This window comes from Gekko japonicus, unplaced genomic scaffold (assembly GCF_001447785.1).
Source record: "Gekko japonicus isolate JY-2015 unplaced genomic scaffold, Gekko_japonicus_V1.1 scaffold1205, whole genome shotgun sequence".
In the NCBI taxonomy this organism is placed as follows: domain Eukaryota; kingdom Metazoa; phylum Chordata; class Lepidosauria; order Squamata; family Gekkonidae; genus Gekko; species Gekko japonicus.
The window spans coordinates 136,588-153,897 of NW_015175395.1; the positions used below are offsets into that span (position 1 = coordinate 136,588).

The 17,310-nt window shown below is 49.4% G+C and overlaps 1 protein-coding gene across 1 annotated transcript in view; it reads right to left on the reverse strand.

The window, feature by feature from the left end:
• The window catches only part of POU2F3 (POU class 2 homeobox 3), a 90,814-nt gene that overhangs the window by 59,055 nt on the left and 14,449 nt on the right, over positions 1–17,310 (reverse strand). Inside the window, exon 4 of the mRNA XM_015425671.1 lies at positions 1,237–1,375. Coding sequence (XP_015281157.1) covers positions 1,237–1,375 — 139 coding nt within the window. The remainder of the gene's footprint in view (positions 1–1,236; positions 1,376–17,310) is intronic.

Below are 17,310 nucleotides of genomic sequence, written 5' to 3' on the forward strand. Positions count from 1 at the left end.
ACACCAGCTTACCTTCAGTCCTGCAGTGACGATCTGCCACAGCTGCTGCCACAGCCATGTTTCCAAATATCTGCACAACCAACCAAGTCTCCAGTGGTCAGTCAGAAGCCTTGCTGGGCAAAAGCCCCATCTGGGCCTTGCCCACTTTCTAAAAACACCTGGTGGGCACCAGAGAAGACGTCAGGGTGCCACATTGGGGACACCTGTCTAAACCCTTGATCGCTTTCATGTAGAGAGACTGCAGGGCCACTCAGCTAAAGAAGCGAAGAAGAAGAAGAAGAAGAAGAAGAAGAAGAAGAAGAAGAAGAAGAAGAAGAAGAAGAAGAAGAAGAAGAAGAAGAAGAAGAAGAAGAAGAGGAGGAGGAGGAGGAAGAGGAAGAAGAAGAAGAGGAGGAGGAGGAGGAGGAGGACGAGGAGGAGATTGGATTGATATCTCGCCCTTCACTCAGAGTCTCAGAGTGGCTTACAAACTCCTTTCCCTTCCCGTCCTCACAACAGACACCCTGGGAGGTAGGTGGGGCTGAGAGAGCTCTTTCCAGAACAGCTCTTGAGGTAACAGCTCTGAGAGAACTGTGGCTTGCCCAAGGTCATCCAGCAGCTGCATGTGGAGGAGTGGGGTATAACTCTAATAAATAAATAAATAAAATGGGTCCAAGCCTGTAAAACAAATAAAATCCAAAGGTAGGGTTGCCAGATCTAGTCTGGGAAACTCCTGGAGATTGGGGGGTGGAGCCCGGGGAGGACAGGGACCTCGGCGGGGTACAGTCTCATCAAGCCCACCCTCCAAAGCATCCATTTCCTCCAGGGGAACCGATTGCTACTTGGGAGGTAACACCACCATTGTGAAAGGGAATACCACCTCCTGAGGAGAGCCTTTGCTCAGTTGCCTTGCTGGGCCTGGGTTACTTTGACGTTGGATTGATGGATTTCTCGCCTCAGCCAAATGGGGGGGAAAAACCACTTCAGCAGCAAAAGGTGGGTGATGGAAAGTGATCAAAGCTCTCCTGCCCGGTTGCATAACTCGTTTGGGGAAGGTGTTTCATAAACATTTCACAAGATGGGAGAATGATGAAGGGAGAACGTCTCCCGACCTGCCTGCAATTACTGCTCGAGTAATAGAGAGACGGTAGGAATAGCCACGATAGCATTAATATTAAAAGAGAGAGAGAGAGAGCAAGTCTGTTTTGTAAACGATCTATAAGTGTCTGGCACAGAACCGGCTTTCGGCAGCTGTACCGCTGCCGCCTGGGAAGCTCAGGCGCGTTCGAAGGGACCAGGGCCACCGGGCACTGGAAGGCCCACGTCTGGAGGGTGGCAAAAGACAGGCAGATGGCAGAGACGATAATCAGATGCAGAGAGACGCATGCCTTCCAACCTGTCAAGCGGAGTGGAATGTCTTATTTCGTTCTCTTCTTGCTCAACGTCGCTTGTAAACAGATTTCCCATAAAAGACCTGGTGCGTCTTCCTACTGGAGTCATTTTCTGCCTGGGCCTCTCCTAGGGATGCCACTCTCCAGGTGGGGACTGAAGATCATCTGGAATTACAGCTCATCTCCAGAACTGCTGGAGTTCTGGTCCTGGTCACTGGTCATCTCATCTCTAATTCCAAAGGGAATTAGATAGGCATATGGAGCAGAGGTCCATCAGTGGCTATTAGCCACAAGGTATAGTTAGGGGCTCTGGGGCAAGTGATGCTCTGTCTTCTTGGTGCTTGGGGGGGGGGGGGTCAACAGTGGGAGGGCTTCTAATGTTCGGGCCCCACTGTTGGACCTCCTGATGGCACCTGGTATTTCTGGCCACTGTGTGATACAGAGTGTTGGGCTGGATGGGCCTTTGGCCTGATCCAACATTGGCGTCTCTTTGGGTCTTATGACCCCAGAGAACAGTTCCCCTGGAGAAAATGGTTGCTTCTGAGGGCAGACTGTATGGCACCTGGTATTTTTGGCCACTGTGTGACAGAGTGTTGGGCTGGATGGGCCATTGGCCTGATCCAACATTGGCGTCTCTTATGTTCTTCTGTTGTACCCCGCTGAGGTCCCTGTCCTCCCCTGGCTCCATCCCCATATCTCCACGTGTTTCCCAACCTGGATCTGGCAATCAACTCAGCGGAAGCAGAAAGCCAAGACATTATGCGGCGCTTGAGATGGCTCACGCTATCGAGTCAAGCCACATGTTACAATAGCCTCTCCCCTGGTGGGTTTACCAACTTCCAGGTATGGCCTGGCAATCTCCCAGCATTACAACTGATCTCAGACAAGAGAGACGAGTTCCCCTGGAGAAAATGGCTGCTACTCTGAAGGGTGAAGTCTTGAAGTCCTGCCCCGCCCCAAACCCCACCCACCTCAGGCTCCACCCCCAAAATCTCCAGGTTATTTCCCAAACCCGCATGGCCCCCTTACCTCCTGGTCACTGAAAAATTCTATTCTAACCCCAAATGTGGCAATTAGTTGGATCCCTAAGCTAAGCAAGACTATAACCTCAATAAGGACATTATAGCATTGGGAAAAGGGCAGAAACAGGTAACTGGAATGATAAAAGGGTTGGGACACTTTCCCTATGAAGGAAGATTAAAGAGCTTGGGGCTCTTTAGCTCGGAAACACGACGGCTGAGGGGTGACATGATCGAGGTTTACAAGATTATGCATGGGATAGAGCAGGTCGAGAAAGAAGTCCTTTTCTCCCTCTCTCACAATACAAGAACTCGCGGGCACTCCATGAAATTGCTGAGCGGTCGGGTTAGAACGGATAAAAGGAAGTCCTTCTTCACCCAAAGAGTGATTAACACATGGAATTCACTGCCACAGGAAGTGGTGGCGGCTACAAGAATCGACGGCTTCAAGAGGGAATTAGATAAGCATATGGAGCAGAGGTCCATCAGTGGCTATTAGCTACAAGGTATCGATAGGAACTCTCGGTCTGGGGCAAGTGATGCTCTGTGTTCTTGGTGCAGGGTGGGGGCAACAGTGGGAGGGCTTCTAGTGTCCTGGCTCCACTGGTGGACCTCCTGATGGCACCTGTTATTTTTGGCCACTGTGTGACCAAGTGTTGGACTGGATGAGCCATTGGCCTGATCCAACATCGGCTTCTCTTATGTTCTTAATATAACATCCATGGGGAAGTTGTGTACACAGATCTAGTCATGTAGACCAGAATGCATGCAGCACTCCGCTGGAATAAATTAGACATTCTACCTCTTTTGTACGTATTTATTTCTCCTCCTTCCTGTATTTCAAAAAGGCTTTGGAATCCTCCTTCCACACACACAGACAAACCTTGAGGGAAAGAAGGGCCGTCTCACCTGTCCCTAGCAAGTGGACCAGCGTCGTACAAGAAGACGTTGGCTGGACGTGCGGAGAGAAATTCTCCAATCCTTTCCACTGTATGCAGGTTCCCTTCCCCCCCCTCCCCAAGCCTATACTCTTATAGGCATCATAAAATAAAATAATCATTGCTCGTAAATAAAACAGGCTTGCAATTACTGTTATTAGGTGCCTTGCCTTGCACAACCAACAAAGCTCAAGAGTTGCAAAACAACAAAATAAAATCAGGGACAACGTGGGTAACCTCTTACTCCCCTAGTAGCCCCACAATGGATACAAGCCGTCGAGTAAGTCGATGGCTAAAGGAGATTTTCTCAGGGTAAAAGTCACCAGCAAAATACTTCGCCTGTGCTGTTGCAATGAATAAACCCTGGGCAGTGGCAAAATGCAGCTACTGCCCTGCAGGAGAGCTAAACACAACAGCCTCCCACAATCCCAGATTATTGCTATTAAAGGGTTACAATAAACACCAATAACCCACGCGCGCAGCGGCTTCTTGCTCTGAAGGTGGCTTTTGTCAGAGCCAAGGCCAGCACGACCAGTCAGTCAGTCTACTCAAGAAAATCGGCAGAGGAACCAATCCACGACCAGCAACAAAGATTGTGGAACACCAGACCAGCCGCTTGACACACAAGCAGGACATTTCGGAAAGATCAATGTTTTTTTCTTCCAAGTATTCTTATGTCTGGTCAGCCTCTATCTGGATGTCCTTCAGGTGGGCTCGGGCATTGGGACGGGGATGCTAACCTCCTGGTGAGGCCTGGTGATCCCCCAGAACCATAGCTGATCTCCAGACAACAGAAACTGGTTTGCCTGGGGGGAAATGGCTGCTTTGGAGGGGGGCCTCTACGGGAAATAAGGCCATTATATCCTGACGAGGTCGCTCTCTTCTCCAAACCCCACCCTCCAGAGGAACCACCCCTGTATTTCCCAATCCAGAGTTGGCTGCCTTCTAAGGGATGTTTCTTTCAGGGCCAATGCAACATCTGTGTGTTCTTAGTCTGTATCTTCCAGTCGTTACAAAGCCACATATTTGCACAAGACTTGATAATATGGGAAACTTGGATACTTTAAAAATGGAGAGTGTTAAATATTGGGTTCCATGGATGGTCTGACCCCAAGCCTAGTGATCAGCTCTGCTTTAATAGTGATTCAGCAAGAACAAGACGAAGAAGAAGAAGAAGAAGAAGAAGAAGAAGAAGAAGAAGAAGAAGAAGAAGAAGAAGAAGAAGAAGAAGAAGAAGAAGAAGAAGAAGATGATGATATTGGATTTATACCCCGCCCTTCACTACCCAAAGGAGTCTCAGAGTGGCTTACAAACTCCTTTCCTTTCCCTTCCCCTCCCCACAACAGACACCCTGTGAGGTGGGTGGGGTTGAGAGAGCTCTGACAGAAACTGCTCTTTTCAAGAACAGCTGTGACAGAACTATGACTTGCCCAAGGTCATCCAGCAGCTGCAGGTGGAGGAGTGGGGAATCAAACCTGATTCTCCCAGATTAGAGTCTGCACACTTAATCACTACACCAAACCACTACACTACACTTAACCACCACACCAAACTGGCTCTCAAACAAACAAAGATCCAGGGCACTTAAGCACTACACCAAACTGGTTCTCTAACAAACAAAGACCCAGGGTGATGGCCCTGTTTAAATAGCATGCAAACTCCACCCACTTCCCAAACAACTACCAACGATAGGCCATTGTCAGAACCATTAATTCCCCATTGGCCACCTCCAGAGTCCTGGTGGCCTATTGTTCTAGAGCTGCAAGCTCAGCCAGTCTCTGGTAGAAACAGTCCTGGAGTGTGCCAGTCCCAATACATAACAGAGACTTAAGTTGTTTTTGAAATATTCCTCCCTCCTCCTTTGGGAAGATTAATTTCTTTTGAATGTATGGAAAGTAACATCACCTGGATAGGTAGGGTTGATCGTCCCCAGGTCCCAGCAGGGGCTCCCCCACTTTTGGGGGGCTCTGATCCACCACTGGCCAGCTGGCCGGGAGGGGAAACCCCATCCTCAAACGGGGACATCGTCGTGTGATGTCCTCAGCATGATGACGTCACCCGGAAGTGACATCATCCACGTCGGTGACATTGTGCAGCGACGCTCTGCTTTTGGGGGCAAACTCTATGGTTTTAAATGCAAAAACACCACAGTTTTTTTGCTCCCAAACCAGAGCATCACGTGCAACTTCTGGGTGACGTCATTGCATTAGGGACATCGCGTATGACGTCCTGCCCACCCCCGGAACACCCCCCCCAATTTTCCCACCCTGACAGCGAGTTGTAATTCCTGGAAAACTCCAGGCCCTGAATTGGAGGATGGCAACTCATCACCATGCCCTGTTTCTCAGATCTCAATGGAAGAGTTTCACTTTGGTCGGATTGTGTCTCCTGACAATTAGCTACTGAGAAATCCGGGATGCCCCACCAGGGGAAAAAAATTGTGAACCAGGGCTCTTTTTGGACAGGAACGCACAGGAACGGAGTTCTGGCCGGCTCCCGAGTTGGCCACGCCCAGCAGGAACTCATTAGCATAATAGGCCACACCCAACAGCAGAAACTCATTAGGATTGGCTACATTAGGGGTGTGTGGCCTAACATGCAAAGGAGTCCTTGCTACAAAAAAAGCCCTGGGTTCTGACAACAAACAAGGTAAACAGAATAAGAAGCAAAAGGTGAGTGTGTCTGGATGACCACACTTCTGCGAACATGGGGTGTGTGGCCTAATATGCTAATGAGGTGTGCTGTCAGGGGTGTGTCCTAATAAGCAAATGATTTTCTGCTGTTGGGTGTGGCCTATTATGCTAATGAGTTCCTGCTGGGCTTTTTCTACAAAAAAAGCCCCGGTGAACCCTGTCAACACTCTTTTAGCATCCCTTGACGCTTTGTAGGGATGCCATCCTCTAGGTGGGACCTGGGGATCCCCTGGAATTACAGCTCACCTTAGGATTGCCAGCCTCCAGGTGGGGCCTGGGGACCTCCCGTTTTTACAACTGATCTCCAGCTGGCAGAGATCAGCTCCCCTGGAGAAAATGGCTGCTCTGAAGAGTGGACTCTGTGGCATTTCCGAACCTGGGTCTGGCAACCCTACCCCCCCATCCCCTGCTGGTGGCGGGGGGAGCTGGCACCCCTGGTTCCTAGACTACTGTGTCTAGTTTTGGGCACCACATTGTAGGAAGGATGTTGACAACCTCGAGCGTGTCCAGAAGAGGGCAACCAGGATGGTGAGCGGGTTGGAATCCAAGTCTTTTGAGGAAAGGCTGAAGGAGTTGGGTATGTTTAGCCTGGGAAAGAGAAGGCTTCGAGGGGACATGATTGCAGTCTTCAAGCATTTGAAGGGCTGTCATGTAGAAGATGGAACGGATCTGTTCTCTCTTGCTCTGGATTGCAAGACGAGATCTAATGGGTGGAAATGACAAGGGAGTCGATACCGGCTAAATATCGGGAGAAACTTCCTAACTGCCAGAGTGGTTGACCAGTGGAACAGTCTGCCTCGGGAGGTGGTGGATGCTCCTTCGCTGGACGTTTTCAAGCGGAGGCTAGACGACCATCTTTCGGGTATGTTGTAGGTATGTAGGGCTATCTTTTGGCTACGCTCCTGCAGAGTGCAGGGGGTTGGTCTAGATGACCTGCTAGGTCCCTTCCACCTCTAACATTCTATGATTCCATGATTCTGAGCAGGATCCACCAAATGCACCTCTGAATTCCACCCAGTGTGAAATCTAGCTGCACCTGAGCACTAGGGTTGCCAGCCTCCAGGTGGGGCCTGGGGGATCTCCCGCTATTACCACTGATCTCCAGCTGACAGAGATCAGCTCCCCTGGAGAAAAGGGCTGCTTTGAAGGGTGGGCTCTGTGGCATTGGACCCTGCTGAGGCCCCTCCCCTCCCCAAACCCCGCCCTCTCCTGGCTCCACCCCCCAAAGTCTCCAGGTATTTTCCAACCCAGACCTGGCGACCCTACTGAGCACCCTGCTGCATTCTGGCTTCTGGAAGGTAGGCCACGACAGGCTCTTCCTCCAGCCTGCCCTCTGCACCCTCACCCTCCCTGCTCCCCGTGCCTCTTTCCACATCTCGGCACTGCCGGTCCCTAACCCTACCCCACTGAATTCAGGTTTCTCCTCTTCGAAGCTTGTCAGGGCCGCACCCCTTCCCACCTCCTCCTCCTCCTTATCTCTTCCATCCCCTCCCTGATCCTGCCTGGCTTCTTCTTATTGTTAACTTCCCCCCCCCCCCCCCTTTCTTTCTTTTCTCCTCCCATCAGGGTGTGGCTCTGCGGCTGCAGGGAGTCCGGGCAAGCCCCCCCTTGAAAGGAAGGGACTGAAGGAAAGGAACCGAAGAGAGATGACTGAGGAGAACAAGGAGGATGTTACTTGGGAAAGGCCCCCCGCCCCCTTTCTAGGGTATCGCGCAAGCCGCAACGATCTTGGGGGGGCGGGGGTAGAAGATCGAGAGCCAACGAGCGCTAAGGAGGATCATCTTTGCCAAGGGAACAGGTTGCCCTGTGCACGCCCCACCTTAGATGGGAATTTAAGTTGGCACTATCAAGTCTCTGAGAACTGCGTCAGGGACTGGCTCAAGGAATTGGTGCCAAAAAAGAAGACGAGTGCATTATCAAGCTAAAATAAGCCTCCGTGATGCAGTGGGAAGAGCTCTGATGTTGCATGCAGAAGATTAGAATTCAGTTCCATGCAAATGGCAGGCGAAAGATCTCAACGGACAGGCCTCGGCCTCAGGCCTAGGAGAGGTGCTGCCCGTGAAAGCGGCCCACCGGAGCTGGGTGACCTGGGCCTCTGATTCAACCCCAGGCCGTTTCCCATTCAATCCAAAGAGGAAACTTGTTCCGAGAGAACTGGAGGCAGCGATAGCAATGCGGTTTGTAAAGGCGAACATGCACAATGTTTGAGACAGAAATTTGTCCAGGGACTATCCATGGCTCTGTTGGCAGCAGGTAGGGGCATGAACGACAGTTGCCAACTCTGGGTTGAGAGATTCCTGGAGATTAGGAGAGTAAAGCCTGGAGAGGGATTCAAGTGGGGTAGAATGCCACAGAGCCCATCCTCCAAAGCAGCCCTTTTCTCCAGGGGAACTGAACTCTGTAGTCTGGAGATAGGGCTTCCAAGTCCACCCGGGGGACGGAGAAACCCCTGCCCCAGAGGCCTGTTTCCCGATGTCGGGGAATCGGGCCCCGGGGGGAACCCCGCCCCGGTGTGCGCGTCACAGGGAAGTGATGTTATGATGCCGGGCACGCTGGGGGCGGGGCCATGGCCATACAAGGGAAAACTCTATGGTGCACGCCAGGATCCACCCGCGAGTCCCCCGCCGGCAAGGTAAGTCCCACTTGGCAACCCTATCTGGAGATCAGGTGCAGTTCCATGAGCTCTACAGGTCCCACCTGGAGGCTGGCAACCCTACCTAGAGCTGACTTCTGGAATGGCCATCACAATGGATGAGAAGAAAGCAAGCTGAGTCACCATCATGGCTCCCCCAAAGCATTTTGCCAGCCCGTGTGGCTGCACTGCAGGGTACAAGGAATAAGGGCTCTTTTTGTAGCAGGTACTCATTTGCATATTAGGCGACACACCCCTAATGTAGCCAATCCACCAAGAGCTTACAGTAGGTCCTGTAAGAAGAGCTCCGTAAGCTCTTGGAGGATTGGCTACATTAGGGGGGCGTGGCCTAATATGCAGAGGAGTTCCTGCTACCAAAAGATGCCATAGGACAGGGGACATGGCTCAGTGGTAGAGCAGGTGCTTCGCATGCGGAAGGCCCTGAGTTCGGTCTTGGGTGCATTTTCAGAAAAAAGGATCAGATGTAGGGCTTCCAAGTGGCGGCAGGGGGAGGGGAAGTTGGTGTCATACACACCACGATGTCACTTCCGAGTCCTCCTAGAGAAGGTCTAGGAATTGCCAGAGACTCTATGGTAATTCATTCATTCATTCATTCATTTATTACTTTCAACTTCTATACCGCTCCATTCCCGCAGGCTCGGAGCTGTTTACATTTGTAAATTACTTCTCCTATCTAAGGCCACAGTATATATATGGGGGAAGGTCTAGGAATTGCCAGAGACTCTATGGTAAAGGCATAGATTCCTAGAGCTACCCTACATCACTTCTGGGTTTCCACCAGTAATGACACAGCAGCACATGTGACATCCCCCCCCCCCATGTCCCTGCCTTCATACCTGTTGCTGTTTACCAGATACGGCCTGGCAACTAACTCGCTAAGTCTGACTCGGTCTAAAGCATCTTTGTTTGTGTTCGCTATTACCCTGGATTCGGGAGAGCAGCTCTTGGGTTGAACGTGGCAGACTTCATGTGGGCTTGTCTGTCCGTCAGGCATGAAACGCTCCAGAGTTCAAGCCATCAGCCTCTGCTGAGCCTCTTTTTAATGCCTTAAGCAGTCCTTCTGTGAAACGGGTGTAGGGCTCCCCCCCCCCCAAAGCAGGCCGGAAGGCTCAATTAATTATGATACTCCTAAAGCCGTTCATGTTAAGAGCAAAATGCAAAGAGTTCCATCCAGCGGTCGTTTCGTAGAAGAAGAGCTAGGGGAACTCATTAGCATAACTCATTAGCATATGCCACACCCCCTGACATCAGCGGAAGTGTGTCATGAGGCCACACCCCCTAAATGCGCTCGCCCGCTTCGGGAGAGGGGATCAAAGTGTAATACAAGCCTCCTCCGAGACTTGATCACACCAATCTCAACTCTCTCTTGGGTCTTGATGCCTGCCAGTCATTCCCCCTGCCTGGGGGAAGCCGCGTTGGACCAAAATACAGTCCAAACTGCTGTAAGGAACACCCGTCCACCCTGAGCACTTACAGGGTGCGTCAAATCGCCATTTTACACCGACTGGAAGCAGGGGGCAGGGCTTCGTCATGTGCCCCCCCGCACCTCACCCGGGGGGGATGGCCATCCTCCGCGATCCCCCCCGAATCGACCCCTGGTTCCATCACCATTGAAACTAACCATAGCTGCTGGCAAAGCAAATTCAAAGGAGGGTGCTTCACGGCAACAGAGACTTGGTTAAACATTGTCGCCCCCTAGGAAGCTCTTGCATGCCCCCTCCGAGCTTAATTTCTCCCCAGCAAAATGTGGTTGTTCTAAATACAACCGTGATATAATAACTATGTCTTTGTATTATCTAAGCTTAGTGTAACCCCTTCACCTTATCACAATCAACAGTGGTTTCTATTTACAAACATTCCATCCAACGTCTATGGATGAATGCATGCCAACAGATACATCAATGCAAACAGTCCTGTTTTGTGGTTGATTACTTTCTTTTTTTCTCTCCCGTGTTGTAGTTTTACATAGCACCTCCAGCGGTTTCCACAACGGGATGGCTTGGATCCCGTCTCAGTGCTTCTTCAAGGCAGATCCCACATAGCTACAATACAATATCCTTATGCCATTCTTTAAAAAGCCTCCCCAACCATTTTAGTGTGCTGGTCTTACAATGATTTATCCAGGTTTTAATATTCCATTGTTATTCATTATACAGACTCCCAGCTTGCTCCTGAATACTGTTTTATTCATTAAACCATCAAATTGTATCTGTTTTGCTAACCATCAGTGGTATCTATTCAAATACTCTCATCAAATTTATCTGACTCAGCATTTCTAATTCGCTGCAGGTGTTTGTACATCATAAAGGACCCAACATTGTTATATCATATACTGAATTTTAACACTTTTTAACAAAATTTTTATAAAATTTAAGACCAATCATCAGGAAATTTTACTTTACAAAAATCATGTTTTCTTACTAATAGCAACTTAGGTCAAGAGCTGAATTTAAACCATTAGGTACCATGGTGTTTAATTGAAATATCCATTTCATTTCTTGTTGTAGCAACTGCTTCTGAATATTAATTTCCTTTGTTTCTTTGACTACATACAACACAGGGGTCATTTCGTAGAAAAAGAGCTAGGGGAACTCATTAGCATAACTCATTAGCATATACCACACCCTCTGACATCACCGGAAGTGTGTCATAAGGCCACACCCCCTGACATCACCGGACGTGTGTCATAAGGCCACACACCCCGCCCCCAACGGTCCCGGCCGCCACCGCGGCCTTGCAGCTCCACTGTCGAGCCCCATGAGGGGCCCGGCGGTGGACCTGCAAGGCCGGCGGTAGTGCAAGGAAGCCCCGCGAAGGCCCTCCCTGGCCCTAGGCAGGCAGGGGTGGGGAGAGGCAGGGAGGAAGCAACTTACCCTCCCTCTTCTCCTGCCTTCTCCTGGCTAAATGAGGGCCGGAAGTGGAGCAGCCAGAAGCAGGGGGCGGGGCTTTGTCATGTGCCCCGCCCCCGTACCTCACCCGGGGGAACTGCGATCCCCCACGTTCCCCCCCCGAAATGACCTCTGCAACATCAAATATTTGAAATCCACATCCCCATACCCCTTTGCCAGAAAATGTCCTATTAACAGGGCTTCCAGATTTTTATTCCTAACCCTGGAGCAATGTTCCAGAATACGTATTTTTATTGGAACGGCTTGTGCTCCCCCACATATAACTTTGGACATGTGCAGATTATTAGATTTATTGTATTTGCACTGCTGCAGGTTGAGAAATGTTTTAAACTCAGTTTTTGATTGCCAGGTAAATCAAAAGAGGAGCCTTGTTGATTGCGATAAGGTGAAGGAGGTACACTAAGCTTTGATAATGCAGAGACATAGTTATTAAATCACGGTTGTATTTTGTTGTTTACCATTCCAACCTGTGATCTCTCTTACTTTTAACCCACCTGGAGGCTGGCAGCTGTAGTCAACACTCCCTCAATGTTTCATAGCACCTGGTCTTATGTGAACACAACGATGCTGCCTCATACCAAATTGACCATTGAGCTGTTTAGTCCAGTAAGATCTGCTTCAGTAGATAGGAAGCCGGACACAGAAAGCTGTTTCCCAATATCTTTACTAGCCTGATCTCATCAGAGCTTGGAAGCTAAGTAGGGTCAGCCATGGTTAATACTTGGACGGGAGACCGCTAAGGAAGACTATGTAGAGGAAGGCTGAGACTTGACTCCAGACTTTATTATTAACTAGAAATGCCCAGGGGTCATTTCGTAGAAAAAGAGGTGCAGGAGCTCATTAGCATAATGCATTAGCATAACTTATTTGCATATGCCACACCCCCTGACATCACCGGAAGTGTGTCAGAAGGCAACACCCACTGCTCAGGCTCCACTAGACTGTTTTGGATTCCTAGCTATTGGGGGGCGGGGAACGTGCAGATCTGCCCTTGCAGAGGAGGGAGAGCTTGTACCTGAATAAAACTTGATCTTAAAGGTGCCACTGGACTGTTTCAGACCGGGGGGCTGGGGGCGGCCTCTGCAACTTACCTGGCTGCTTCTTGCTCTGACTGAGGGCTGCTGGGAGCAGGAGGTGGGGCTTGTTGCATGTGCCCGCCCCCTGGGCTCTTTACTGCCGGAGCTCCGCTCCTGTGTGCTCCTGCAGGAAATGACTCCTGGAAATGCCAGAGCCTGAACTGGCGATATTCTGCACGCAAAGCAGATATTACAGTGTTGTATTACAGGGTTGCCAGTTCTGGGTTTGGAAATACCTGAGGATTTGGGGGGTGAACACATGAAGCTGCTTTATACTGAATCAGATCTTTTGGTCCATTAAAGTCAGTGCTGTCTACTCAGATTGGCAGCCGCTCTCCAGGGTCTTGGGCAGAGGCCTTTCACAGGGGCCTGGAGCCAAAATTTGGGGAGGGGGTTGTTCAGGGGGCATTTAAATTTTTAAGGGGGCAGTTAAATCAAAGTTAACTAAATTAATCTGAATGCCTGTCTTTAAATTTGCATGTTTCCCAAAGGCTCATGGGATTGCTTTTGAAAGACTCACCATGACCTAGGTGGTATACAGCAAGAGTGGGATAGCCAAAAAGGGGGATTGTTGGAGATGTGTCGAAGGTGCCTCTGTTGAGTGCCCTTCTACGCTTTCTTGCCCTGTGGAAGGGAACTCAAAAGTTTAACATCACCTTGGCACAGTCTAATGCCATATAGCTCACCCTCCAGAGCAGCCAATTTCTCCAGGGGGAACTGATCTTAGTCCTCTAGAGATCAATGGTAATAGTGGGATATGTCCAGGTGCCCCGTGGAGGTTCACAACCCTAATCCTGCCTCATCTCATCGGACTCAAGGCAACGGTTTAGGAGCAGCGCATTATTTCTCGAGGGCATCTGATGGAAAAGATTGAAAGCCCACCCTCCAAAGCAGCCATTTTTTCCAGGGGAGCTGATCTCTGTCGGCTGGAGATCAGTTGTAAAAGCGGGAGGTCCCCAGGCCCCACCGGGAGGCTGGTGACCCTAACGAAGGCGGCACAAGTTTCTGGCACCACATGCATGGGGTGGGGAGCAATTCAAAAAGTCATAAAATTCAAGGAAAAGAAAGAAAGCAAGCAAGCAAGCAAGCAAGCAAGCAAGCAAGCAAGCAAGCAAGCAAGAAAGAAAGAAAGAAAGAAAGAAAGAAAGAAAGAAAGAAAGGCTGACCATAGATAATGTAAATAATTAAACTGGGAAGGGCTACCTCCAGGGCCGTACTGTGACTTTCTTGGGCCCTAGAGACATTTACCTCTGTGGGCCCCTCCCACTGCAATAATATCAATATCAAAAATTATTTTGATATAACTTTAGACACGTCGACGTTTTGCTTATTTTCTGTTTTAAGCAGACTTTAATAGATTTTCACGGGCCTGAAGATTTCATTATTTTTTTTGATGTGAGAAAAAAAAAGTAAAACATTTTCTTTGACCCTAAAAATTCATTTCCCCCCTCCGTCTGATTTTAAAAGAAATTAAAACGTTCTCGTGGGCCCTGGGCACTGTGTCTACTGTGCCTAATGGAGGAGGAGGAGGAGGAGGAGGAGATTGGATTTTATCAGAGCTAGGGCTAGCCCAAGGTCATCCAGCAGCTGCAAGTGGAGGAGTGGGGAATCAAACCCGGTTCTCCCAGATTAGAGTCCGCACACTTAACCACGACACCAAACTGGCCCTGTCTACCTGCACTGGGCATACTGGGGGGGCTTTTGCCAGGAGACAGAGCGCTGTGTGAGATAGAATTTTGATTTGATGTAAGGAGGGTTGCCAGCTCTGGGTTGGGAAATACCTGGAGATGTTCGGGAAGGAGCATGGAGAAGCTGTGGTTTCGAGGGGGGAGGGACCTCAGCAGGGCAGGATGCCATAGAGTCCACCTTCCAAAGCAGCCCCCCCCCGGGGAACTGATCTCTGTCACCTGGAGACAAGTTGTAATTCCAGAAGATCTCCAGCTACCACCTGGAAGTTGGCAAGCCTAGATGCAGGCAGGGTGAAAGTCAGCTGGTAAAGGCTGATTCGGACTCCTGGCAAAGAGGCACCTTTATTTATTTATTTAGGCATTTTTACCCCGCCCTCCCCGCGAGCGGGCACAGGGCGGCTTACACTTTCCATTTTCTGCTCTGAGCCGATCGAAAGGCACAATGCCAGTAAGAAAAATAGGTAACTCTACCTAGGGTTGCCAACTCTAGGTTGGAGAACGCCTGGAGATTTTGGGAGTGCGGCACTAGGAGAGTGGGGTTTAGGAAGAGAGGGGCATCGACAAGGTATAATGCCACAGAGCTGATCTCTGTAGTCTGGGGACCCGTTCTAATTCCAGGAGATCTCCAGGCCCCACCTGGAGGTTGGCAATCAGTTTCCCCCAAGATCGCGTGCAGCATTTTTTTTTAAAAAAAATTATTCATTGAATTTCAAAAAAGAGAACAATGATACAGAAACAGTACAATGATAAGACAAAGACTGATATAGTGAAATACTTCATGAAGGCAACAGATGGCGTAATAAAAGTCGAGAAACAGCTTAATAAATAGCTATAATTATACGTTTATCTGAAATCGACTCTTTTAGCTTGTTATTTTCCCCCATAAAATTGAGAAAAGGAAACCATTTTTCTAAAAAGCTTGACTGGTAGATTGGGTTTTTGACTAATAAAATACAATCAGAGTTTTTTTATCCATAACTAGATGTCCCCATAATTTATTAATCCAGCAATGTAATGAAGGTTGATTTTCATCTTCCCAGTACTTGCCTATAACAGATTCTGCTGCAACCAACATAAGGGAAATTAAACCTTTGCGTCTCACAGGTATATATCAACACCTTCCCAAAGGTTGAGTAATATAACTTCAGGGCGAAGTGGAATGTCATAGCCTGTAATTTTTCATACTGTGCTAAGAATACTTGACCAGTAGGTGGTAATGTAGGGACACTTCCACCAACAATGTAAGTGAGAGCCAATTTGATTATAGCCTCTCCAAGAGTGTGGATCATACGAGGGAGTGATATAATGTAATTTAAGTGGGGTTATATATCATTTAGGGGCCACGGTGGCTCAGAGGTTAAGACGCTGAGCTGCAGACCAGAAGGTCTGTAGTTCAGCAGTTCGAGACCCGAGTGCGGCACGACGGAGTGAGCTCCCGTCTCTGGCCCCAGCTCCTGTCAACCTAGCGGTTTCAAAGCAAGAAATTGCAAGTAAACAGGTACCGCTTCGGTGTGAAGGGAGCAGTGTTCCGTGCGCTTCAGTATTTAGTCATGTCGGCCACATGACCACGGAAACGTCTTCAGACGGCGCTGGCTCTTCAGCTTGGAGATGAGCACTGCTCCCTAGAGTCAGATTCGACTAGCTTTCGAACAAGGGGAACCTTTACCTTTACCTGTTCTGTGAAAGCACAACTGTGACCACATTTTGGGGGGAGTGCAATTTGGACTCGGGTGCTAAAGAGGAATTCCAGGTATGGTGGGGTGGGTGGGACGCAAGACAGGCAGCCCCCTTGCTGAAGCCTCACTGCTCTGTGTCTCCTCAGTGCCACAGGAGGTGGTGGCAGCTACAAGCATGGACGGCTTCAAGAGGGAATTGGATAAACATCTGGAGCAGAGGTCCATCAGCGGCTATTAGCCACAAGGCATAGCTGGGAACTCTCAGTCTGGGGCAAGTGATGCTCTGTACTCTTGGTGCTTGGGGGGGGCAACAGTGGGAGGGCTTCTTGTGTCCTGGCTCCACTGCTGGACCTCCTGATGGCCCCTGGTATTTTGGCCACAGTGTGACACAGAATGTTGGACTGGATGGGCCATTGGCCTGATCCAACATTGGCTTCTCTTATGTTCTCTTACGTTCTTAATGCCTGGATGGGGAACCTCCTGCACCCCTCCCCACACACCTTGAGTTCTATGAGGTGAGATTTATGAATGCAGTAAAATAACCAATACATATTTTGAGATGCAATGCCCAGGCAATTCCGGATCCTGTGTAATATGCACGATAGCTCTTATTTTGCATAATTTGCTTTACATTCGTTCCATGTAGGTATGTGCTGCCTGCCAAGCAGTGCTTCTTAAGGTGAGATATTTAAAACAGGATGATATTGGGAAAGCAAACTGACTAGGCAGATCGTGAGAGGGAGGGCAAGAAAGGATGAGCCGGTGCTCGGCTCTCGTGGCCCTTTCCCACATGCCCGGGGTAAGGCTGATCGCCACTTTGGGGTCAGGAAGGCATTTTCTCACAGGCCAGATTGGCCCAGGGAACCTAGAGGTTTCCTGCCTTCCTTGGGGCATACAGCAGGGGGTCACTGGGCGAGTTGGGAGGGGTAGTTGTGAATTTCCTGCATTGTGAAAGGGGCTGGACTAGATCAGGGGTGGCCAAACTTGCTCAGCTTAAGAGCCACACAGAATAAACGTCAGATGTTTGAGAGCCGCAAGACCTGAACAAATATTACATGTTTTTATTTTAAAATATGCAAATTTGCTTTTTATTACCATTCAACGAGACGGCCCAAAATAAAAGTGGTAAAAACATATTGTTAATAATATTTATCTGTCCGATTATATTTATTTGTCTGCTAATGATATTTATTTGCCTGAGAGAGAGAGAGAGAGAGAGAGAGAGAGAGAGAGAGAGAGAGAGAGAGAGGGGGAAAGAAAGAAAGAAAGGGGGGGGAAAAGAGAGAGA